Raw genomic sequence first — 25,403 nt, forward strand, 5'->3', positions numbered from 1 at the left:
GATTGGGAAAGTTGTTCTCATTTGCTTATGGACTGATGAAGTCAAGGCATTGCTCCTGGAGGTTCTTCACTGTCAATAATGTACATTGCTTTGGGAGGGAAAAATACAAAGTCTCAGGCAAAACCTACTCTACCTGATATATTTCTTTCTGTATAAAAGGAGAGTTTAGCTATAGAATTGATAATTGCTAAGGTTTCAGAATATTTTTTTTTCATTTCAGTTTTATTTTAGACTAGAACAGATATTTCTGACTCTGATGTAGTTGATGGAAATGAGAAACATGTCTATTTCTCTGTATCTTATTATCCCTTATATGCAAGGTTTATTGGGTTTTCCTGTTTCTTCCACATCTTGACTGGCGCTCTCTCTCTCTTTCTTCTTAAAGATTGATTTATTTGGGAGAGAGAGAGAGGGAGAGTGCACAAGTGGGAATGCAGAGGGAGAGGGAGAGAGAATCTCAAGCAGGCTCCATGCTGAGCACAGAGCTGGTGTGGCTCCATCCCAGGACCCTGAGATCTTGACTGAGCCAAAACCAAAAGTCAGATGCTTAGCTAACTATGCCACCCAAGCACACGTTGACTTGCTCTCTTACAGTGTAGATCTTACTCTACTTTCTGCCATCCCTACTTTTTCCGGTATTTAAATATTTGACTTTCTTATCTATTCTAGACTTTCCACTATTTCCATGTAAGCAAGCTATATCCACCCTCTCCCTTGCATTTGATATAGGGGAGTCCAACAGCACTATGACTGTGTCTCAGCAAAATTACAAAAGCCAAGAATTGTTGTTATTTTTATTTTCGTTACATATATATAGAGTGTGGGTAGCTTTGCTTTTAATAGAAAAGGTTTGGAGCAAGTTACTTGTTAATGACTACAACTTAATGGTTATATGATTTAAATAAGATATTTGTGGCATAACACTAGGATGCTTTTATTTAAATTACTAAATATATAGGTTAATTTTCATATGTCACACTTTAAAATATCTACTTCTTATTTAAAAATGATCAATTTATTCTCACTTTTTTGAAAAGTTCTATAATAGATTGACTTTTGTTACCAAATGAAAAACCAATTCTAGTAGAAATTTGATTCAGTTTTTTTGTTGTTGTTGTTCTTTGCGGGGGGGGGGGGCAGGGGAGGGGCAGTGGGAGAGGGAGAGAGAGAGAATCTTAAGCAGCCCTGAGATCATGACCTGAGCCAAAATTGACTTGGATGGTTAACCAAATGAGCCACCCAGGTGCTCCTAATTTAGGTGTTTTAAAACAAAAATGATGTCTTGACCATATGGTCAGCAGCAACACAACATGAGATTTTCAGAAGGTATTTTGAATCTTTTCTTTCTAAATATGTATAGAAAGAAATGGTAAAATATACTAAGATACAGGAGAAATGCTATAATTAAAATAAGGAATTAAATTAAGGAATTAAAATTAAAATAAGGAATGAATATTCCTTCCCAGAAACTTAATTAAATAACTTTGTAATAATTCATATGATCTGAAAAAGCAAAAATTCCAGTTTGGGGGCCTGGGAAAGAAAGGATAAAAAGGACATGAAAATGATCAAAAAGCCCATATAGTTTCTCTTACATTTATTTAAGTTTCTCCTAATGAGTTCCTGGGCAGGCCTCAGAGATGACAAGCATCTGGCAATCATGAAGCCCTTAATGGCTGGGCTGGCATTGTAGAGGGGAGAAAATCACGGGCAGATTCAGCATGAGGGACAAGTTTGTGAGCCAAGACTAAATTAGCTGCGTTTTTATGCTTTTCTTTTCAACTGTGTCCATTCTGATGTTGACCCTTGATACCTATCTTTATTATCCTAGCTGCCAAGTCATTATCTATTTAACCTAGGAAAACAGACACATGGGGAAGGAAGAGTTGCTAATATTAAAAGAAACTTTTGAATGTCTAGTCTTTACATATAAAAAATTTTCAGATTTAATATCAGTAGGATTTTAAAGTTTCTTGTTATCCTTTTCAGGAGGAAATGTTTTAAGTTTCATTTGTTTTAATATGCTGCTTTAGCCTTTTTGCTGCAATGCTTTTCTGCTCCAGCATTGTTTTATCTTTTGGTTTTATATCTCCCAGGGATATTCAACCTTAAGACTCTCCATAGTTTTTTAAGACTCTCAATATTCTCAAAAGAGTTTGTCATTTCAGAATTAAGGAAAAACAACCTTGTCATTCCTATGGAAGGATTCTGCCAAATCAGGGTATAATGTCTGAATTTATTTTTTATTATTTTTTATTTTTCTTTAAAGATTTTATTTATTTATTTGAGATACAGAGAGAGAGAGAGAGAGAGAGAGAGAGAGCAAGAGCAGGGGGAGGAGCAGAGGGAGAGGGAGAAACAGACTCCTGCCTGAGCAGGAGGTGGGGGCTCCATCCCAGGATCCTGAGATCATGACCTGAATGGAAGGCAGGAGCTTAACCGACGGAGCCTCCTGGGTACCCCCAATGTCTGACTTTAACATGAAAAATTTTTCACTTATGTTTTACACTATGACCTTCCTGCTATTTTTTCTTATGTGTAGGAGAGTAATCTAAAATATTTAGTCACCTGTGAAATCTTGGCAAGTAATCTAACCTAAACTCCATGTCTCTGAGAAACTCAGTTTCTTCATACGGTGGATAAAAATAATAGTACTTATAGGATATTGTTGTCATGGGGATTAGGTGAAGAAATACATGAAAACATCTATGCCTGACACGGAGTAATATTTAACACATGGTACATAATAGTTCTTACGTAGGATGACTTATGTAGTTCTTATGTAGGGTGACTGCAGCATAATCCCAGACTACAGCAGTTAATGCAGAGATGTGGTGGGAGTCTAACATGCAAATGCTCCTGAAACCACTGTTGTTTTCAGCCACTGAAGAGTTTTTAATAACAATTCTTAAAGTGCTTGAGTAGTACGGCTTGGAATTCAGAGGGAGATTTACATAGCCGTGATATGTTCTTCTAGTAATGACTCCCAGAATTTTTGAATTAATGGACATTTAGAATATGAGATTTTGGATACTGACAGGACAAGAGAGAATTGAAAACTACCACCTACTATTACATCATCAAAAAAATAAGTCAGTTAAATCCCACCTCTTGCCACTCAGAAAAAAAGAAAATGAACAAACCAAAAAAGCCAAGTCAAGACTTAACACACTCAACATTAGCCATGCTCAGGTACCCAGGACAGAAATAGCCAATAAAGAACAAAATTTTTCTGATTGATGATCTCCTTTGTCTAATTATTTTATGTGTCTAAAAAATTTTGTGTTGGAGGGTACCCAAATTTGTGCTCCTTTAGTGCCAGGAGTACTTATAGGCATACCCATGAGTACTACCAATATTAGATCAACAAAAGAGCTATGATAACCAGAACAGAGAGCCACAGTTCAATCAAATTTCTAAAACTGTGTTTCCCACCAAATCTCTGAAGCATCACAGTGGTTTCTGAGCACAGCAGTATCACAGCACTAATGTCACACAGTTGGAGTATCACAGTAGTAACAGAGGTGTATCTCTCTAGGCATAGCAATAACATGAAAGAAAGTCTAATACAGAGACTTTAAGAAATACACTCAAATGGAGCTGGGTAAGACTTCTTCACTACTTATTCTCTTTTGATTCCCCATTCTATTTGTAGTTCAATTTTTAATTTTCCATTCTTACTCTGTCTAGCTTAATGACTACTCACTTCAACTGCAAAGTAATATTGATTTTTAAAAACATTCATTGTAAAATGAAATATAAACCCAATAAATAAGAGTATCATTTTCATAGCTATTTCAGTAAATTCTGCAGCCCAGACTAATAATTCCATTACCATTTTCATTTTTTAAGGTTGTTTTTCACTGAATATTAACTGACTATATTCAATTATTATATAATAAAAAACTAAATTTGAAAATTTAGAGCATTCTTTATATTCTCTACTCTGTGATAATAGGTAGACACATTTGTATGTTCTACAATCTCATATTTTAGACCAAAGAGCTATAATGTGGGGGTAGTCTGAAAATGCACATCGTGATAGTAAGAAGATACAAATGAGCTTATATATGAAAGACATGCTACATATTTCACATTTGACAAAACATATAAAAAGTTATGAAGTTTTCAGATAGATTAAGCAATTATTTGGTCTTCAATAAGATCAACAACCTCACAAATGTTTAATCAGTATAGGATTGCATGGGGTTCTTAAAGTAAGTAGAGAAGCAAACAAATGATCATTATGATTTGTATTGATGATATGATTAAACATTATATTAGGGTGTTTGAAGATAGATTTCAGGTAAAATGTATATATGGAGGATAATGTAAACATCTGCTAATTCCATTTAGAGTAATAAGTGAATGAATCTTTTTCTTTTATGGGAATATTATAGTAGAACTTTGCAACTATGCAAGTGGATATAGTTCCCGCCTTTGGTCAGGCAACCTCCCCTCGACTCTGATAGGTATTCCTTCAACTTCCTGCCATCACATTCATCCTCTTATCTTTCCTCATAAATAAGTAGATTCCTCTCCTTTCTTCTCTGAGATTTTCGACTTCCTCTTCATCAATAGCTTCTCATCCGCCTTCAAATATGATCAGCAGTCTGTCATCTTAAATATTCCTTCTGGCTTCCTTACATCCTTTTTTAGATTCTACTATAATTGTCTCAGTCCTTTCAAGTGGAAGCTCCTTTCTTGAGTTTTCTAGGTTTCTATGTTTATCTTCTCCTTAATGTAAGTTCTAATGGATTCCACTCCATCAGTTAAGTAAACTGCTTTTGCCAAGGCCACCGACGACCTCTCTGTTTCTAAATCCAAAGAGCCTTTAGTCATACTTACCTTGCTTGATTTTTTCACATCATGTGAACTGCTGACCACTCCTTCCTTAAAACATTTCCTTCTAGTTTTTTAGTGGTCACTGGAGTTGAGAGCCCTATCTATTCTACTCCAACTAATTAGTCAAAGCCAATCATATAATTCCATAGACTTGCTAGGGATAGGAAGTCCTTAGCTGTTTTGGATCAGTGAGATATAAGAAGAGGTTTGTTGAGAGATTTAGTGTTGAAACATTCTGCTTGTAAGAGACAGCTATTGGGAATTTGGTTCTCTCCCTTGATGGATTTGAAAATGGAAGCTTGTATCTCCAATTGTCGTTGGTAGCCAACTTAAAATAATGAGAGAAACCAATTTTAGGATAAAACCAACAGTATGGATATGAGTGGAGAGGGAAAAAAGCCCTAAGTATTTAGATTATAAAACTGAAGACTAGATCTGAGGCTTACTCTAGATATTGATAATCAGCTAAGTATTTAACATTCAGGGCTATTTACCTTGAATTTTCTATAACTTGTGGCAGAAAGAACCCTATTGATACAATCTTTAGTTATTCCTCTCCTGTTCCTTCTAAGAACTTCCCTTAAATGTTGGTGTTCCATGGAGTTCTGTGTCACCTATCTGTCTCATTCACAGTTAATTATGACATGTATCTGATGATTACTAAGTTTGTATCTTCAGCTAAGATTTCTCTCCTGAACTTCAGATAAATATATCCAAATAAGCAGTAAACATTATCTCTCAGACAGTCTACATATACCTCAAATCAACACATTAAAACTTAAATTAACCTCCCCTCCTCCACTTCTACCTATCACTCTTTTTGTATTTCCAATCTCAGTGCACGGCACAATATCAATCCCTTGTCCAAGTTAGAAACCTGTGTATCAATCATGGAACTTATATCTCTCTCCTATATCCTATGTCCAGTCAATCACAACATCATGTTGGCTCACCTTTGAAGAAGATATTGAATCTATGCATTTCTTGCCACCACCCATTGCTTCCATTTACTCTCCCCTGTATTACAAAATAACTTTCCTAACTGGTTCCATCGCCTTCAGTCTTTCTCCTCTACAATTCATTCTCTGTAAAGCTATAAAAGTGTTATTTAAATGAAAATTTAATCTTGGCTTTCCCCTGTTTAAAACGCTTCACTGTTCCTCTTCTTATTTCCTTCAGAATAAAATGCAGCGTGATCAAACTTCTATTTACCTTCCAGCCTTATTTCACATCACTCCTCTCAACTTCCTTTAGTTTCTTTACGGAACAGGTGCCCTTTCCAGATTCTTTCATAGCCCTAGATCCCAAATTCATAGCACTAATCACACTACATTATGTTTATCTTCTATGCTTAATATTGCCCAATAGGAAGATTAATAACATGTAATACATGCAAATCAGGTCATTAACAAACATTTTAGGTAAAATAATGTGATAGGTAATATATATGTATATTTTAAAAAACATCGAAGGAGTCATCAAGAGGAAAATCATCACCTAGGTTACAAAGAAAGTATGTGATTATATATATGCAAGTTATGAAACATAATTATAAAATAAACACTCATGTACTTAAGAACTAAGTGTAAGAGCCACAATTCAATTTAAGAAATAAAACGGCAGCAAGAATAATACAAATTTCCTCCCTAATCCTACCTCCAGCCTTCCCTTCAGAGATAACCATAATCATAAATTTTGTTAACCATTCCCTTATAAAAATAGTTTTCTGACTCATGTACTTATGCCTAAACAATATATTTTTAGTTTTGCTTGTTTTTGAGATTTATAAATATGATAGTTTTGATGTGTTCCATCTTCTGAAACTTGTTTTTTGCTCAAATTATGTTTCTAAAGTTTATACACATTATCATAATTATGATTAACTGATTTTCATTGCTTTAAAATACTTTTCTGTGTGAATAGCAGAGTTTATTTACATACTTTCCTGGTGGTAGGCATTTGGGTTTTTCCAGTTTTCTACTATTATAAATATTACAAGTGTCTTGAATAATATCTTGGGAGGGCAATTTTTGGATAGTAGGGTATGTTCATGTTCAGTTTTATAAGATAATTTGATACCAAAGTGATTGTGCTTTTTATTCCCGTGAGAACTATGAAAAGGTTTCCATTGCTCTTATAGTTGCAAACAACCTACATTTTTCAGACTTCTTAATTTTTGTGACTAGTAGCTATAAAACAGCATCTTTTTTTTTGTATTTTTGATTGACAAAAGTATTTAGTTTATAAAAATGTTTATTTACTCTCCTAGTTCCCCTTGTATTTTACCATTCTTTTGTAGTGTTGTATGTCTTTTGTTGTTGACTATATGAGTTTTAAAAAATATATTCTTGGATACCAATCCCTTGTCCCTCATATATGCTACAATTATCTTCCCAAGGTTGTGGCTTCTTTTCTTCCCTTCATGGTGATTTAACATGTGATATTATAATTACCTACCTATCACTTAGGCTACCTCACTAGACTAAAAGGTCTTCAAGGTAAGACACTATCTTACTCATTTTTGTTTCCCAGTATCTAGCAAGTGCTCAACACATAGCTGAACACATACAGTTGCTCAATAAGTATCTATTGAATGAATGATTGGATGAATGAACTGCTATGACTTTAAAAATGGTAAATCGAACTTTTTTTAGTCAAATTTCATTTTACACAAGTTGACTGCACCAGACTGCTAAATTAAAGAGGATCAGAAGTATGCATTACACACAATCCTGTGCTTACACTTCAAAGGTGGGGCACCAGAAGGGGGTACAGTATCTGCAGAGAGGTGGCAGGATGTTGCTTACAAAAGTTTGTTACCAATTCTTAATATTTGGTAGTGTTCATTTCTCATCCTTTTCAATCCACTTACAGTTAACTGAACTCCCTATAGTGGGATAATGTTTAGCCCAAATTTATTACAAAATTAGAAATGATGTTAAGACACAAGATATGGATTACATATTACAATGGATGCGCAAGATTCATGGTTTGTGTCATTAATTTGAAATTGGTTACCTTTTTAGTAATGGTGTCCGGAGGTACATCCCGCCTGCCAAGAGGATAAGGATTCCATTGGCCACTAGGAGATACATCTTCTTGTCCATTGTCTAAAATGTTGCTTTGCTGGGACGGGGTCTATTGCGAAAATGGTATGGCATTTCTTTAGTGATGAAATAGACGTTTATCATAGTTTTCTGAAAAGAGTCCCTAGTGACTATGACAAAATTAATTTTGTTTAATTGCAGAAACACAATATATCCTGAACTGGAAGAATTGTTATACACTATTTACTCAGTAAGAATTCTAAATTGACAACTTTTTGGAAGCAGTGAGAAATTCAATTAAAATAACCACCTTAGAGTTATTTACTGAATTTTAAAGAAAAATTTAGGTTATTTACAGTACCTGAATAAAAAAATAATCAGAATAAAATTAACCAATTGTTAAAAAACACAACATATAAAGCTTGCTTAATTCAATTCTTTAGTATGATCTTACCATTTAGAATATAAACGGAAACCATATAATACGTAGTATGTAGCTTTCAATATTTCAAACCATAACCTAAAACAGATTTTATAAGGCTGTACTGATTCTGGTAGAACATACCTTGCACTAATCCAACATAGTGTTAATGCTAGCATAGTGTAAGATTTATGGTACTATGACATTATCTACAGATTGCTTTTAGGGAAATATGAAAGGAACATAAAAAATATTGTGCTATTAGAATCACAGTATAAATAAATGACTGTTTTGATTTTAAATTTATTTATATAGATCATTTATGATTTAAAGTTTAAACTCTTCATATATTTTTAGCTGATTTACTGCTTATTATTTTTAACAAATAATAATACCTCTGTCATTATTATTATTAATATTGGATACCAGGGAGGGCTCCATAGTCTGATCTGAGTAATTGCAAGTAATTATACACCATCAGAAAGACAGCCTCCAGTGGAGGATATAGTACTGGTATATTTTTCCTGTGGAAACAGATCAACTTTCCTGTAAGACTTTCTCCTCCCCTAACCTACAGCATATCCAGGTACTCCTTGATTTTCTGGGGAATTCTTATATAGGTGGGAAATTATGCCCAGTGTTTCCTATGTCATTTCATGTACATGTTTTGAAGTATCCCTATGGATAAATAAAGCCTAGTTAGAGGCTGTATGTACAGCTCTACTCTGTGTGAGGAATTGTCCAACCCCAAGATGGGAGAACAGGGCCATTCTCTTCACAACATGGCACAGATGGGCTGCTTGGCAGCCCTCATCTGTTACACAGAGTGGTCCTAGTTGTTTTTTAAAAAACAATTATATAACCATGCAATCTGCATTCTGACTGCATGCATTTTTTTAAAGAGATTTCTTGGAACTGTTTTAAAATAAGATTATGACACTAGATGAATTTTTCCTAAGGTCTAATGGATATAATGAAAAGTAAGGAGATAACTCAATTTTCTTCTTGTGGTTTGGCCATAAGAATTCCTTTTCATGAGTCTATCAGAAAGTGTGAAAAAGAGAAAACAGGTACTGAATTGAAGCATCTGGGTTAGAGGAAGGAATTCACTTGTGTTTGTTTGAGAAATTACATGTAGGTAACACATTAAAACTACATACTACTTGAAATAAAACCAGATAACTATTTAATGTCTGTTTGTCTGTTGTTAAGCATTAATTTTCTAGTCTTTTCGTTTTTGAGATTAAAACATTTGCATATGCCCACACACAATTTTTCTACATATTAAAATAAGACAAGTCAAATTATTAAAATTAAGCACTTAAAATATAAATTTTCAGCATAAGCACTACTCACCGGTGTTTTTTGTTTGTTTGGTTTGGTTTAAATTAATGATTTAAACTAATATCCATGTCTTTCTGGCTTGATTTCTTTGCCAGGGAAGTAGGATAATGAATGTATTCATCTGGTTAGGTGTGTGTGCAAAATCTATTTTTGAGAAGAGGACAGAATGTAACACAAGTATTTTTTTTTTTTTCCTCCATATCATCCTCCTCTCCTTCCTATTTCCTCCACTAGTCTTGCTTCAGTTGCCTAGACAGGACTCCTAGTCACAGAGAGCAACTAAGAATTGCAGAATTCTTTCTGGTGTTTAAAAAAAAAAAATCCTTTAGTCAAAATCTTAATATCATGATGGTGTAGGCTCTTCCTTAGTTTAAGAATCAATCTTTCTCTTTTTAAAATTAGAATTAACAACCACACCACTTCTACAGTACAGGGGTCAGAGGAAACATAAACATGCAGACACATGAAAATAATACTTTCACTAGACACCAAAATTAAAAGAATTTCCTGAACGCAATTTCCTTTCTTCATTTCAAGAATGCTCTGGCCTTTTTGTTTTTCATAAGTGAGACTCCCTGGGGCTTAAGTTTGGAGAAATAGAAAGACCATGAACACCATTTATTAATGTTGGGTGGGGAGGTGGTCCAAAAGAAAACTATATAGTGGGTTCACATTCTGTCTCAAAAGATGTATAGCTATTTACAAAAAAATTATACTTTTGATAAAGTGCTACTGACTTGTATATAAATGCAGTTGCTTTGTTGTTAAAATTCTATAAAGGATTAAAAGGAACAACTGAAAAATATAAAAAAAAGTAATGAAGCTATCACTGTTGAAATTTGTTATTGCAGAGATAATAAAATTGAGGTTCAGTTATTTACTCAAATATTTCTAGCACCACATTCTAGATATTTTCTTTAGATACTTTAAAATAGTAATCGGCATATATAGCTAATTAAATATAAAAGACATGGAAAATCACCATAATGCACCATTTTCTCAGCTTCTAAATTCTGTAGGTCTTCAGATATTTATTTAAGAGAATAGAGAAAATGGTCATTATAATTTAATGAACACCCACAAATTATGTTTGTTAAGAAATACACTAATGCTAAGGAGAAGTTTTGCTGAAGGGATACAGTCCCAGAAATGACTGTGGACGTTTATAGATTTAACATTTATGTTTTTGACTACCATAAAGGATCATAAGTGTCTACTGGAAGAAGTAATTTCTAATTTTGCTGAGGCATAAATGTGCACGAAAATCTGTGATATATATGTGCATGTGTGTGAGTGTGTGCTTGTGGTGTGAGGATGTGTGTATGTACAGGATTCACAAATATGAATAAATGAGCTTAGCAGATCTAGTAGTTTTGCTTTGGTTAGCTAATTAATGGGTGTACTGAATGCTTGACAAATTAGACTTACTGCATTTAGCTGGAGAAATTATATGAGGGTGGTATTAACATTTGGCACTTTGCAAAGCTCTTGGGATATATGCCTTAAGAACTCAAAGATCTATTTTGCTTAGTAATTGGCATATAGTTCACAAAATGCATTACCATAGATTTAAAAATGTTTTAAAAATAATCTTCCCAAAAGTATTTCTCATGAAAATTGTTAGATTATTCATTTTCTGCACATATTTAAAAAAATAGGTATTAAAAATATATGCCGTTTCAATATAAATGATTATGATGTCAAGGGGTTTATTCTGAAGGTCACAATATAATGTTCAGATGATTTTTTAAACCAGCATTTCATTGTCATCTTGAAAAAACATCTGAATGAATACTAACATTATTATTTTGGTAATTTTAGCCATTGTCCATAAGGATTCATGTGAATTTACAGGATGGAGGGTTTTTTTTTTTTTTTTCATAATTAGAAAGATAAGTGAATCTTTCTTGAGTGATAGGTAGCCAATAATAAATGCAGTGGAATCAATAGAAGCTATAGGCCTAAGTTGCCCCAAGGTGCTACATTAATCTTGCTTTGCTTTCAGTGGAAAAAAAAATGGAATTAAGTAAGTAACCCTTGAGATCAGGGTGAATAAATGCATATCAAATATTGGTACTATTTGATCCTGAGTCATCTACATAGATGCGGTAAGATAGGACATTAGAAATTTAAAAATAATTTAGGTGCACACATTTCTGTCCAAATTTTTCTAATCCAAAAGATAGTGGGATGAGTATCAACTAATAAAACAGATAGCAAGGCCATCTTCTTCCAGGCAAAATTCTATGAAAAGATTATTTAATACATATATTTCCATAATTTCCTGAAGTTGTAATTTACATTAGTGTCTGTTTCAATAATCCAATAAGCAGTAGGTGCTATGGTATAATATTATGGTGGTAGAAGTTAAAAAGAAAGGAACAAGAAAAAAAGTGTCAATTTCTCCAGCATGGAAGGGATCACACTATACTGTCAGCCACACACCTGCAGAGGGGATCTAGCAGAGGCCAGTGATTTCTTCCCCACCCCCACTTGTCTCTGGGGCTGCAGTAGCAGGAGTGATTAACTTGGGTTCACAATCTTTGACCTTTCACTGCCTTCAAGCATATTTTTGATAATACCGAGTGCCCAGGAAATGCAAGTGAATCTTAAAAAGCGTGAGGTTAACTGTGAGCATTTACTGGGTTCTGCTAACTGAGAGAGCCCTGTATCTGTAGCACATGAGGAATGATTTGGGTCATGATAGGTTTTAGATCAGTTAATATACTCTACTGTGTAGCCTTTTCTCCATCCCATAAGATCTGTTTTTCTGGATTATTATGAAGATGATGTAAGATAATAGTGTATATGAAAGAGCTCTATCAAAAATGATGAGTTATGTTCTCTGAAAATGTCAGGTTTTATAAATATTTGAGAAGGCTTCATTGTATGGTAAAAACAGCAGGAAACCTGGTGCCAAGCAGAGTCAGATTCAGATTCTACCTACTACTACTTTTAGGTGCAAGGGTAACAATAGGAAATTGGTAGAATGTAGGTAAATTCCTTTGTGTGACACATGAGCCTCAGTTTCCTGGTCTGTACAATGGAGATAAATACTTCCTTTGAGGGTCTGTGAGGCTTGTGTGAAAAAACATATTTAAGGTACCTGATGGTACCAGGGACAGTGTATATTCTTAATAAATCCTTGTCTTAATTCTCCTGATGATATATTTATTCTACCATTAATTTGGATTATAAAAATGGCAATTTGAATTGACATTTTACAATATTATATTTCTCTCTAATAACATAAACTTTCAAGGCAATAACTAAGCTCAATTACAACAGAACACATCCGAAGAAGCACATGGAACCATTAATAATGTCATAGAAAGTTGCCTTAAATGCTTTTTGGAGAGGCAGGAAATAAATGATAAATGAATGAGTGAATGAATAAATAAATGGATAGATAGAAAATAGTAAAAATTTTATAATTTAATAATGATTTGCACATGTTAAGTGCCTGGTTATAAGTACTATTAATTTTTTTAGGAAATTAGAATAAACATCAGTAAATAAAAACATTAAAGGAAATTCAATATTAAAATAATTTTGTTGTATATCTTGACATTTTGTTAATATGTTGCCTAAAATTACCAAAGAACATGTAATTTACTGTTTATAGTATAGGGAACCTATATGGAGCTTGTAATCCATGAAAAATGTACAAAACTTGACCTGGCATGTAATAAATATGAACAAATTAGAAATATTCAAAAACACAGAAAAATCTGGGAGACTCTTCTCTCTTCATCTACATCAATATTCACTTTGTAAATAGAAGAACAGATTCTTCAGTCTTCATTTACAAACAACTATCTTTTTAAATTAGTTTATTATAAATTTGTTTAAAACATTAAAAAAAAAAAAAACTAGATAAGTTTGATAACCAAACAGAAACTCAAACCAGAAAACAAGTAACACCCCGAGTTAGGACCTCAGCTAGTACAAATAGTGCCTTTCTGTCAGTTACCAATATGGAGGTTGGGAAAGGTTAGAATCACAGAAAGGTGCCCTTTCCGGGTACACAAGCTGCAAAAATAGCATCTCTGTGCGAAAGAGAAAATACAAAAAACCGCCTCTCTTAATTGCAAGAGGTACGGTTTGCCAAGCAGAGTATGGGGAAAGGGTGTGGACTTAAGTCCCTGAACGTTCCCTGAGGAGTCGCTGTAACTCCATTTCCGGCATTTAACTGGTAATACGTGAAAATGTTAATTTAGGTTCCTCAGGACATCCAGGGCTATTTGCCACAGCACCCACCTAGAGATGGCTAGTATTGTCATTCAGAAATTTTAGAAATAAAAAGAGCTCCCATATTTCCATGGGAGAATGAACAGTTTTATCAACAGAAAAAACTTCTTTATAAATTGATCTTACTTTATATTTTCAGTGCAATTCTCATGGCTAACAAGCATTTAGAGACTGCAAAGAAATCTTAAATTGCTGGTACAAATTTTTATTATCTTAAGTAGCAAGACAAAAATGTTGTAATAGGTTTTTATGCATTTGTAAGTCAAAGGAAAATAATTTTTGTCTCTCTCCTCTCCCAGTGAGGACTCAGGGAAATTGAACCTCGACCATAAGACCTGTTAGCGATGGTCAGTGGAGCCAAGAAAGGAAAATTTTAAGAGAGGGCGACTCTAAAACTTGGCAGAAAAAACAAAGGCATTTTCAAATTAAAGCCCCTCTGCAGAAGAGCTGTGCCTGAGCACAAAGACGAGGGGGCGGAGAATTAGAGTGGAATCCATGGGAATAAGTAGAGTCTGGAGTATTCCTGAAACATCAAGCACCCAGTGCCCATACCTGACAAGGCTCCTATACTGGCAGCAGGATAGGAAAGCTGCCCCAGATGCCTAAAGCTGAAAGTTTATAGGCTTTAAATTGGTAATTTGGAATCATATAATCTTTTAGGGGTAATGGAGCCAACCGTCCTGTCTATATTCCTTTTCCCTCCCTTGCTTTCTCTTCTCTCTCCACACTCCCCGCCTCGTGTGGATAACATATTGATGATAATTCATTTTAAGATGGAGTCTTTCAATTCTCAAATTATTTTTGGCTTGCAATTTAATGTACCTTCCAAAGAGAATTCCTTTAGGTCATCTAACTGAGGAAGGTTGAAAAGTCTCTAAATATTAGAACTCTGCAATATTTCTGATATAGATTCTCTTAGAGCTATAGTAACAGTTAATGAATCCGTTCCCTTGGGTACCCCAAACAAGATCAGAAAGTTAATATAGCAACATAGAGGCCCCAAATTGATATTTGGGGAACAGTTTAAACATTGAGAAACAGCGTTTCAAGTATATTACCATTTTTCAGACACGGAATATATCCATATTGTTCTATAGATGGCTGAGTTTAATAGGGCTAAACATTAGCAAGATAAGGGGCTTTCCACACAATTTCAAGGGGTGCAAACAACAACTCCTTCCTATCAAGATCTTGCTAATCTGCTCACTAAAATTTGAAATTCCAGCCTGTTAGTTTAAGGGCTTGATTCCTATCAATTGCCAAGCCCATCAGGAGAGGGTCCTAGTTAGATGGTGTCTTATCTATTCCTAAGTGCAAATCCAACATTGGAAAGTTCTTAATTTAGTTAGTTTTTTTTTCCCCCCAAAACAACTGTGGGTGATGAAAAAGCTGTGAATATAGATGTCTCTTTGGTTTTATTCCTCTATGGACAGTATGAAGAAAACTATACAGAGTTAGGAATTGTTATTAAGACTAATTTAACAATAAAACATGGATTTGAGGTCTTTGGCCTTCATTTTGCTGGGATGGGAATTTGTTCCTCATGTTCATTAATTTTATTATGAGAGAAGTATTTGGAGGCTACTGTCACTCTGTTATCCCTACTTTGCATTGTTTTTCTTCATAAAACTTACTAGGCTAATGACTATATTAATAATATAGTCATAATGACATATTGCATGAAAATGACTCATTAGCCTCTAACAAAATGTAACTAAGACAGAGGCGTTAGTCAATTTAAACAGGTAAAATGTGCATTCTCACTTTTACCTGAATTAAACAGCAGAAAAATTCCTTCGACAATGGAAATGTTTCGTCTTCCACTATATTTCATTTCAAATGAGCCTACAATTACATTGAAAGCCCTGTTAACGTGTTCCTTTTCCATTAGTCTAGGATGAGTAACAATTTGCTAGCTAAGCCACGAGGTTGTTTCTCAAGTTTTATTTCCGTGTGATATTTTCCACAAAGACAATGGGCTGAAGAAGCATTTAGGAGTGCCAACCACTTCATTTCCATTGTAATTTAGGTCTCTATGTCTTTTCCAAAGGGATCAGCTGAAATCCAACAATAATTTCTAGCTCTGTTCTCAGAATGCATCAGCAAGGGAAGAGAGGGCTATCTCCAGAAACATTTTAAAAAATATACGTTTATGTATCTACACACACACAAAAGAAAGGAAAACAAAGAATAAAAGAAAAAGAAATGAGTAATAAGAAAATGAGCCTTGAAGCAACTCAAAAAGCCATGTACCTGCTCAATCCAAAAAGCAAGCTGTTATGCAGGAACCTGAGAATCATTCTAGCTCTCAATATTCGTTTAGCAGCTAAGAGTTTGGGCTCTACATTATTTGCCCTCGTGCTTTTTGGACTCGGGAGAGTCTATAAGCAGGGTTGTATGTACAGCCTAAACACATTAAGTGAACAAACAACATTAATTGGCTTTGGTATGCTGACACATGTAAGGCAGTCCATACTTACTTTCTGAAGAGGTAGTTCTTGTAGATCAAATTTAGACTTAGTCTGCAAGTTTAAAGTCATGCTTCTGCCTGCATGCATTGCTGAAATACCTCCATAGGGCAGCATGCCAAGGTTAACTGTGTTGTGTTTGTAAGCAGCATTCTGAGTAGAGGAAATAATCATGTGACAGGGTGTGAACACATGCTCAACAAACTGATTATTACATGAACATGTTTAAATTTATAACATTTAACTTTAAGCGGGCAAACAGTAACTTTCTTTTAAACATGCACTTGATCAGACAGAAGCATACAGTAAACAGTGTTAGTTATGCACATAATGAGTACCATCCAAAACTACAGAAAAGACAAAAAGCAAGGATACATTCTGTTTTACATTTGCTACTAACTCAAGGGCATAGAACCTATCTCTCATATATTATGATCGTAGTGATTTTGGACAAATGTTCGCCTGTGGTAGACTATTAATTAAAAAAAAATTCAAACAATGAGATCCTAATCAAATTTTGCCAGCTCCAGATCTCATGTCTCTTTCACATTGTGAGATAAACACATACAAAAGACAGATACCAGCTTCTAATTCTGCCCTAAAACGAAGGCACTACAATGTTAAAGCCAAAATCAGTGTCCATTATTGCTCAGTCTATAGACATAACTACAGCAACTCCGAAAAAGAGCAGGTCAAAAAAAATCATTCAACCTGACTATTGGCTCACTGAATTTACTGATTAATTTAATCAAACCAGTCAAAAAAATTGTACATGGATCCAAAGTTTCTGACGTTTTTTGTTTGTTTCTTAAAAGTTACATTTTAAACTGGAGAAATTTCATAGTGATACTAAAGGAAGTATGATTTGAGCTGTTAAGGTTATTTATCTAATATACCTAAGTACCTATAGAGCACTCTGGTGATATCTGAATTGTGGCTATCTTTCAGCAGGTGCATCTCAGGTTACTCTAGGGATTTGAGAGCTAGTTAATTTTTCTTCTACAGAACTTCATTTAAATTAAAACATTTTGTATGTCCCGTCATCAAATAGTTTCCATTAGTACAATCTCCACTTTCCACCTTCCATAAAAAAGTAGGAATTGACAGTATTTGGTCCCTTTAAGTAATTCTCTTATTTTGGGAAAAAAAATTTACACAAATTAACTTAGTAAACTTTTTAAAACTGAGTGTTACTGAACAATAACAACAGGCAGTTATTCTATTCTAAAGGCATTGTTTGCAAAGTAATGATTTTTAGCATCAGTTTCACTGAACTCAACTGAAAGACAATTATACTCCTGACAGTGTGCTGGTCTACCGATCATACTTGTTATGGGTCCTTGATTATTTCATCCAGTGATCTTTCATTGTCACCATGCCAAAGTTGAAAAGGACACCGGACATTTCAATCTAGCACTTGAATGATTCCTTGAGGTTTAAGATTATTCCAGGGTGGTGCCCTCTTAGCTCCTGTAGAAGGGTAGTAGTCTCGGACATACACATTTGTGTTTTAAATTCTCTCACAGTGAGGCTCTGTTGTGGAATCATGAGCCTTGAGGTTAAACTACAGGAGAAAACAGCATCTTTTATCTATGGCAGTACTCGGAGCTGCCTCTCCAAGGTCAACAGCAGGCAAGATCTTTAACCGACATTATCTTGGCCGGTTAAGCTTATCCCATGTCCAGGCCTCTGGGCAGTTCTCTCTTATGAAGAACGGACAAAGGGCTTGTAGTTTCTAGTTTAACTATTTGATTTCCAGGTTTAAATCCTCAACTGAATTTCACTGGAAAGGAAACAGACCGTATCTCCGGTGCAGTCTGACTCTGAACACTATGTTAAGAAGCACAGCTATGTCAAAACTAGTCTTACATAAAAAGTCTGTGCTTCCGTACCCTGAATTAATCTTTTTGAGTAGCTGGGAAGTTCTAAGTAAGCTACAGCCTGAATAGCTCAGTCATGCACTTGAGAGGGGGAGAGAAATGTTACTTGGAGAAAATAAGAGGACAAACTTTCAGGATCTAGTGCCTTGAAGCAATACTGTCCGGTAACTTAATTTCTTGGACTTAAATAAGAAGCTATGGACTATATATTGAAATTGCTCTGGGAAATGAAAGACAGACTAAGGGAATTATAAACGAAGAGGGGAAGCATGGAAACTAACTGAAAAGGAAGGTGTTGTCACAGTAATAGAAAACACACGAGTTTACTTTTAGTTTTCTGGTTCTGGGCTGGGCAGGGCTCGTAGACTTCTGCCAATCTAAATCCCCCTCCCCTGGTCCTATTTTCCTCTCTCCAAATTCCTGCTCCAGCTAGAGGAGTAGCTCCAATCAAAGGAGAGGAACCATTATCTGAGAAACCAGTAAATACATGATGGTACCAAATGCTTAGCATTTTGTCTTCTTTTTCATGCTTTGTTTTCACTCACTCCTCTGTTGCCTCAAATTACTAGTCATGTACATATGCTCTGAAAAGCTTCTCATAACCTTTCTTGACTAGTTCATCTTACCCTGTTACGTATGGTCGTGTCTACACGAGGCCAGAGTTCCCAAACTGTACTGTATTATTTGGCCCCAAATATTTCCGCCCTCCAAGTTATCTGTCTACATGGAGGGTATAGGTTGAGGTAAGGCATGGTGACAACTGACCAGGTGTCTCCCACTGACAGCCAGTCATGAGGCTTTGATGAGGCTCCCTTCAATGGGACTGAGCACACCTATTTGAAACAGACATTCTGATGAAATAGTTTGTAAGGCAGAACCAATCTCCACATTGAAAAACTAACACCCACACCCACATTTGTTAGTTCACTTGTTCCTAAAAATAATTGTTTTCTTGTCATGTAGACACGACCTACAAACAATATAATTATTTAAAAAGACTATACCTGAAAACACAAAATTCAATATTAAGGAAATATATAATAAATGCCATGGCCTGTGCTTTTAGAAGGACACCAAATAAAATAATAAAACTATTGAGCAAAACTTTCTAAAGGTATATTATTACCCAGATCCCTATTTCACACTAAGTATTTAAGCCCTAGAAAATGAGAGCAAAAGGCCCTATTGACAAAAAGGACCTTAAGGTTCCGAGGTCAATGCAGAGTACACAAGGCCCTCTACACCAAGCCACAAAGTACATTCAATGATAATGGTCAATTGATCATAGTTCTAGAAAATGAAATATCAGTCTCTTAAGGAGATATAAATAGGCAACAAAGAGTAATTCTAGGCTTTGAAACAAAATATATATATATATATATATATTTTTTTTAATCCTCCTCAATCACTATGATTCCATGCTGTATTGTGACTCAGTCTGTAACTGAATTGGGATTAATCTCCTTTTTTGGTTGCAATATACACACTAATTTGTGCCTTTGTAGTCTTCATAAAGACATCATCTATTTTTGTTGCCTATAGTATGATTTGAATTTAAACAATTTCTTTTTGTATAAAAATCAACATTCTAAGTGGCAGGATTTTTTTGTTAAGTCAAACAATGTGTAGGAGGGCATTCAATCTCTGCTTATTTTATTTTTCTGTTTCTTGCTGGGAAGATTATTGCTCATTAGAAGTAATAACTTTAGTAGTCCCATAGCAGTAACTGTATGCAAATTTTATAAACAAATTAGGCCTGACTTTATTATAAGTGAGTCTGTGCAGAAAGGGGCAAAATACTCACTTTTTACAGATTCAATAAAAATCATACTCTTTAGGTCGCTAGAGAACAGTTCTGTGTCCTAGGAGAGGCATCCCACCTTAATGGCTAGAAAGCAATTGAAGCACCATCCCACATAATCGAGTCAAATTCTTTCTTACTAACAATATTTAGGCTAGATTTGATAAATCATTCACCTACAGGTTATGGACTCTCGAAGAGCATTAAACAATATCCACGAGAAACTATTATGATCAATTTCCCCACAATAGAGAGAGAAATAAAATGCTGATCATCTATTCATTCATGTAGTTCATGCTTCACTACATGTGCTTAGAAATGCCAATAAAGGAAAACTAAAGGCAGGAGGGATATTCTTACAGAGAAATGCCAGACATACCCTGTCTAACCTTCTAGCTTCTATATGTCTAAGCAGCTGTTGTCTCCAGTCTGCAGGCATTTTACCACAGCTCTCCTCTCCCTTCACAGGAGTGGGCCTCGTCTTTATATCACTGTTATCTGATGGCTTGTCACCATAGTTACCCAAGTTATAGTCAGATGGTATTTTTTCCAAAAGAGCTGCCATAGTAGGCCTAGCTGAAACTGGCCTGGTTTGGGAGGCACCGTAACTCTCTGTACTGTAGCTTCTTGCAGACAATGGCCTCCTCTGGGTAAGGTTTTTAACTGGAAAACTTCCCGCCTGAGCTTTCACTTCTTGATATGAAGGGTGTTCGTCTTCATACCTGCCATTCCTTTTCAGGAACTGGGACTCAGTCACTGAAACGCTGCTTTGGCGATCCAGACCGCCCCTGTACGGAGGTCTGCCGTACCTATCACTCGGAGGCAGCTCATGAGGTTCACTGACCCTTCGAAACATGGCCATTTCTGTGGAGCTCGCCAGGGAGTCGGCTCTTCTCAGGAAGCCTGCCCTGGCACCTTGGCTTGCAAACTGGGCATTCACCACAGCATCCTCATTCACAGATGGCTGAGAAAATGAAAACATTTGCTCCATGGGTGGGTATCCTCTGTAAGCTCTAGGACTAACCAAATCCTTGGCGATGTTTTTGCCGGGCTGTTGCACGTACTCGGAATTGTGTTGAAAGGGGGGCGGTATCCTCTTTTCGGCTTTAACTTCCACTGCTCCTTGGGGATTGAAGCTTTGGTCAAACTGATAGACTTTTTTGGTCATGGAAGCTTTCTGTTGCTGCGGCCCTTTACTACTTCCATAAGTGAGCATCTCGTCGTCCAGCATTGGGACTGACTGGCTTCGAGACATACTGGACATACCATGCTCCGGTCCCAACATTTTATCTGGCCGTTCATGGCTTCCTAAGTGATCACTCCCAGTAGCATAGTTTTCTAATGGTATATTATACACCTTGTATGTACCAATGTCAATCTCATCGATACTCTGTGACTTTTTGAATTTATTGGACTTGATATCTTTCATGAGTGGGGAAAGCCTCTCTGTGCTTTTACTAATGGAAATAACACCTTTAGATGATTCTGGGCGGCAGTGGATCTGAGAAAAGACATTGCTAAGACTCCTGTTGGGATTGGAATCGTGATACTCCCATGGTACTCCTGGAGAAAAAGGACTAGGTATTTCAGCAGATTCTTTTATATGCTCTTTCCTTTCAGGCAATGGGCTGGTGGTGGGGGTTGTCTCTAATTTGGAAGGGAAAGCGGTCCTGTCTTCAAAAGGACTAGGGGTTCTGGTCCAATTCTGCCAAGGATTGGAAGGAGGCACTTCTGTTTCTGGCGTGTGTCTGTGTGTAGACTGCTCAAGTTCCAGGGGAACACCAACAATCCTATCCTGCCTAATCAAAGGCCTGCGTCCGTGAGAAGATGTGCTTCTAGATTTCGAACTTAAGAGAGGATTGTTGTTGGCATTCTCGCCTGTGGTCTCCTCTGCAACAAACCCTGTGTTATCGTAATGGGAACCGTCAGTCCAGTTGTCAGTGAAGGCGTCGCTCATTGGCAGCCGGTCAGGACGCTGTGGTAGATTCCCTGGGGGAACAGCCTCCCGCTGGCTGAGTAATGGCTTTGAATCAAGAGGCTGTGGGAAAGATTGTGCAATCCTGTGAAGACAGTGGGAAGAAGAAATATGAAAACGAGGAAGAGCTGGGTCTTTGCCAGAAAGAGAACAAGTAGCCCAGAGTGCCACAATCCTTTAACGGATGTTTAACGGATCATTCATCCATGCCTCATTTACAATTAAGGTGGCACTGTTATTTCATATCCCTTCCCCAAATCCACCCCTTTACCTTGCTCTAACTTTTATTTTCCCCTTGTAATCGTTACCTTATAACATAGCATATCATTTACTTACCTATTTTATTTATTGTGTACTGTTGTGTGTCCTCTGCCCTCCTGAGGGCAGAGATTTTTTTTGTTTTTCTCTTCAGGCCTAGCATAGTGCCTGGCACATAGTAGCCATTAAAATACATATTTGTGGGATGGTTAAATGAATGAAAGAAATAGATAGGTCTTCAGTAATGGTCCTAACACTTGTCTGATAATTAGAATCGCCTAATTCTTGGTCCTCATCCCTGCAATTTCTGATTCAGTACTTTTCCAAACTATTACTGGTCAAGAGTACCTTTCCTATAAATACCTGATATAGCTACTGAACCCAAATTGTCTTCAAGTAACATTTATTTGAAGGCCAGGTATTGAAAACCCTGAATTCATTGTTTAGGGAACATGTTTTCCTAGAATATAAATTATATTATATTATGACTTTTGGTCATTGGTTTGTTTACACCAGTGAGCACAGTATTTCTAGAAGATGCTCATTTTTCTAGGCTTATTCTAAACTGTTTGCACACTAATAACATTAAATTATGTATATTTTTTATCAGTGAGAGAAAGACTTTTAAGTGTTCTTGCTAATTAAAAAAACAGTACATTTAGAAAGAACCTTCCAAAGCACCTCATTAATCTCAACTTCTATCACAAATAATGAACTTATAAAGTGAAAGAGTTAAGATTTTTATGATGGACACTGATAGGAAGAAAAAGTTATCCATTAGTTACCAAAGAACATATTGCTAACAGTACTGATCTTATCAATAAAATATGAGTGATAATTATTGACTACCTATATCATATGATGATTTGTATTTGTTGCCTGTACTGTAAAACATAGCCACAAGGTACAAAACAAGAGAATAAGAACTGGGTAATTACTACCTTATTGAGTCGCTTTATTGTGCTCTTTGGCTTTTGATTTTTATCTGTAAAATGGAAGTAAAATAAGGTAGGAACCATTTTGGAAAGAGTAAATACTTTTGCTTACAACCTAACTTTTCCATGTGGTAATAAAATGATGATGATGATGACAATGATGATGATGATGATAACAATGAAAATTTTACTAAATATTTACTTTGTACTAGGCACACAACTGCTTTCCATGCATCTCAGTTTAATCCCTAACCCCATTTGGGATAGTGAGATGCCCATGTATATCATAAATAAGTATTGGGCAAACAGGATTTTTGGTTTCTGATTTTTAAAATTCTGTTTCTATTATCTCGACCTGATAATCTCTTGCCATCTCTCCCTTAAACAAAGGTTTTGCTGTATAAAATGGATTCATCGTCTCCTGGAAATCCCGGGGGGACTGTGTTTGCTTACCTGCCCCATCCATCTGTCTTCTACACCATTCATGTGCTGAATATAATTCAAAAATTAAGATCCCATTTTTTAAAAAAAAGTTGCTGAAAGTAAGCACTTGGGAACAGAAAAAAGGGAATTCTAAACACACCTGTTACCCCATAAAGAATTATGTACTGCATCTTTAGCTGTTGTCTGCAAGGACCCCACTTTAACCCGCGTGTTAGAGGATCCTGAGGAAGCCTGGGAAGGCGAGTAGTCTGAGTAAGTGCCTGAGGAAACACTGTTATTCAGACAGTGAGTTTTGTCAACTTCAGACTCATCAGTTGATTCTGAAATGTAAAGGGGAAAATGTTATAATGCTATGAACATTGACAATAATGAACACAGAAAAGCAAGTATGAGAAACAGATAGTATAACAATGTTAGGAATATATATTTGTAAAATATTTCTATAGACTATGGTGAATCATAAGTTACGACTGGAGATTAATCATGCACATGCATTTGTGGCATATTTTCCATATCAGGTTCGCAATGTTACCTTTTTTGTCCTTCCCTAGCAGAACAAGTTTGGGTGGGTACAGAGGGGTCTCAGCTAATGAAGGGTGAAGTTCCCCAATCCTCATTTCATTAGCTGGATGAACAAAAGAATCCTGAGAGATATAATAATATAGGACAAGGAAAGTAAACATTTAAACATTGGTTAACCAAGATGGCAATATCTTTATTTGGCTCAGATTTAAAGATGGGGCTCTAGACTGTAGGTCACTGTGGAGCGCTAGGAGAAGTGAATCACATGTTTCTCTGAGGTAAGTACTAAAATGTTTTGTTTTTCTAATTTAAATGAGTCCACTTGTTCATCAGACATATTTTGAATGCCTTCTTATATGCCTGGCACTGTGCAAAGAACTGTAGAGTTTCCAAAGAAAGACAAAATGTCACCCATGTCCCTCGGAGATTTACCATCTAGCTGGGGAGATGAGATACATCTTTATAACACAGGACTGAATTATGATAAGCTGTGAGAATATGATACATACATGCATATATATGTTATACATATAAATGTAAGAATCTAAGGGGGGAGTTCCATTAAGAATTCTAAGAGGAAAGTCCATCACTGACCAACTAAATTTCTTTTCATCCTCAGCTGTCCTCATGCACAACTGGGTCCTTTAAATCCTGCTTTTGTTGCCAGTCCCCTCTTAACTTCTGTTTCCCAAATAATCTTATCCTCAATTTCTTTAGTTCTATGATGACTTCTTCCTAAGGTTTCTAGTTTTCCCATGATTAATCTAGCTTGCTAAATCTTCATTCTAAATCCATTCATTGAGTGTAATGAGCAACACAGGTACAAGAATATAACTTTATAAAGACAAATGAACATGTTAAAAAAGCCCATGAATTTTAAACTTCTATAATTAAAATTATTATTTCCAGTTAACCAGATAGTGAGAGAGCACTGGGGTAGGTAAAATACCATATTCTCACTTTCTTATACATATAAAAATGTCTTGTCTATGCCCAGGGGGAGGTAGTGATATAAATTTACACATAGCAATTATCTTTATGGCTTTTTCTCTTAACCTTAGGTTAATTTGAATTCAAAAAAATAACTTTCAGTATTTTCTAGTTTTCTCATTAATTAGTACTTGTTAGTTTAAAACATTAATGCAACATATTTAGAAATATTTTATTAAATCAAAGAAAGAATATACTTGAGCACAAAAATATAGTAAATGA

The 25,403-nt window shown here is 35.5% G+C and overlaps 1 protein-coding gene across 1 annotated transcript in view; it reads right to left on the reverse strand.

The window, feature by feature from the left end:
* Window positions 1-25,403, reverse strand: part of LRRC7 (leucine rich repeat containing 7) — a 558,156-nt gene that overhangs the window by 64,513 nt on the left and 468,240 nt on the right. Inside the window, exons 18-21 of the mRNA XM_080802199.1 lie at window positions 24,202-24,313; window positions 23,809-23,989; window positions 20,437-22,117; window positions 7,864-7,983 (exon numbers count right to left, since the gene is read on the reverse strand). Of these exons, the coding sequence (XP_080658325.1) occupies window positions 7,864-7,983; window positions 20,437-22,117; window positions 23,809-23,989; window positions 24,202-24,313 (2,094 nt within the window). The remainder of the gene's footprint in view (window positions 1-7,863; window positions 7,984-20,436; window positions 22,118-23,808; window positions 23,990-24,201; window positions 24,314-25,403) is intronic.

This window comes from Martes martes, assembly GCF_963455335.1.
Source record: "Martes martes genome assembly, chromosome: 4".
Taxonomy (NCBI): domain Eukaryota; kingdom Metazoa; phylum Chordata; class Mammalia; order Carnivora; family Mustelidae; genus Martes; species Martes martes.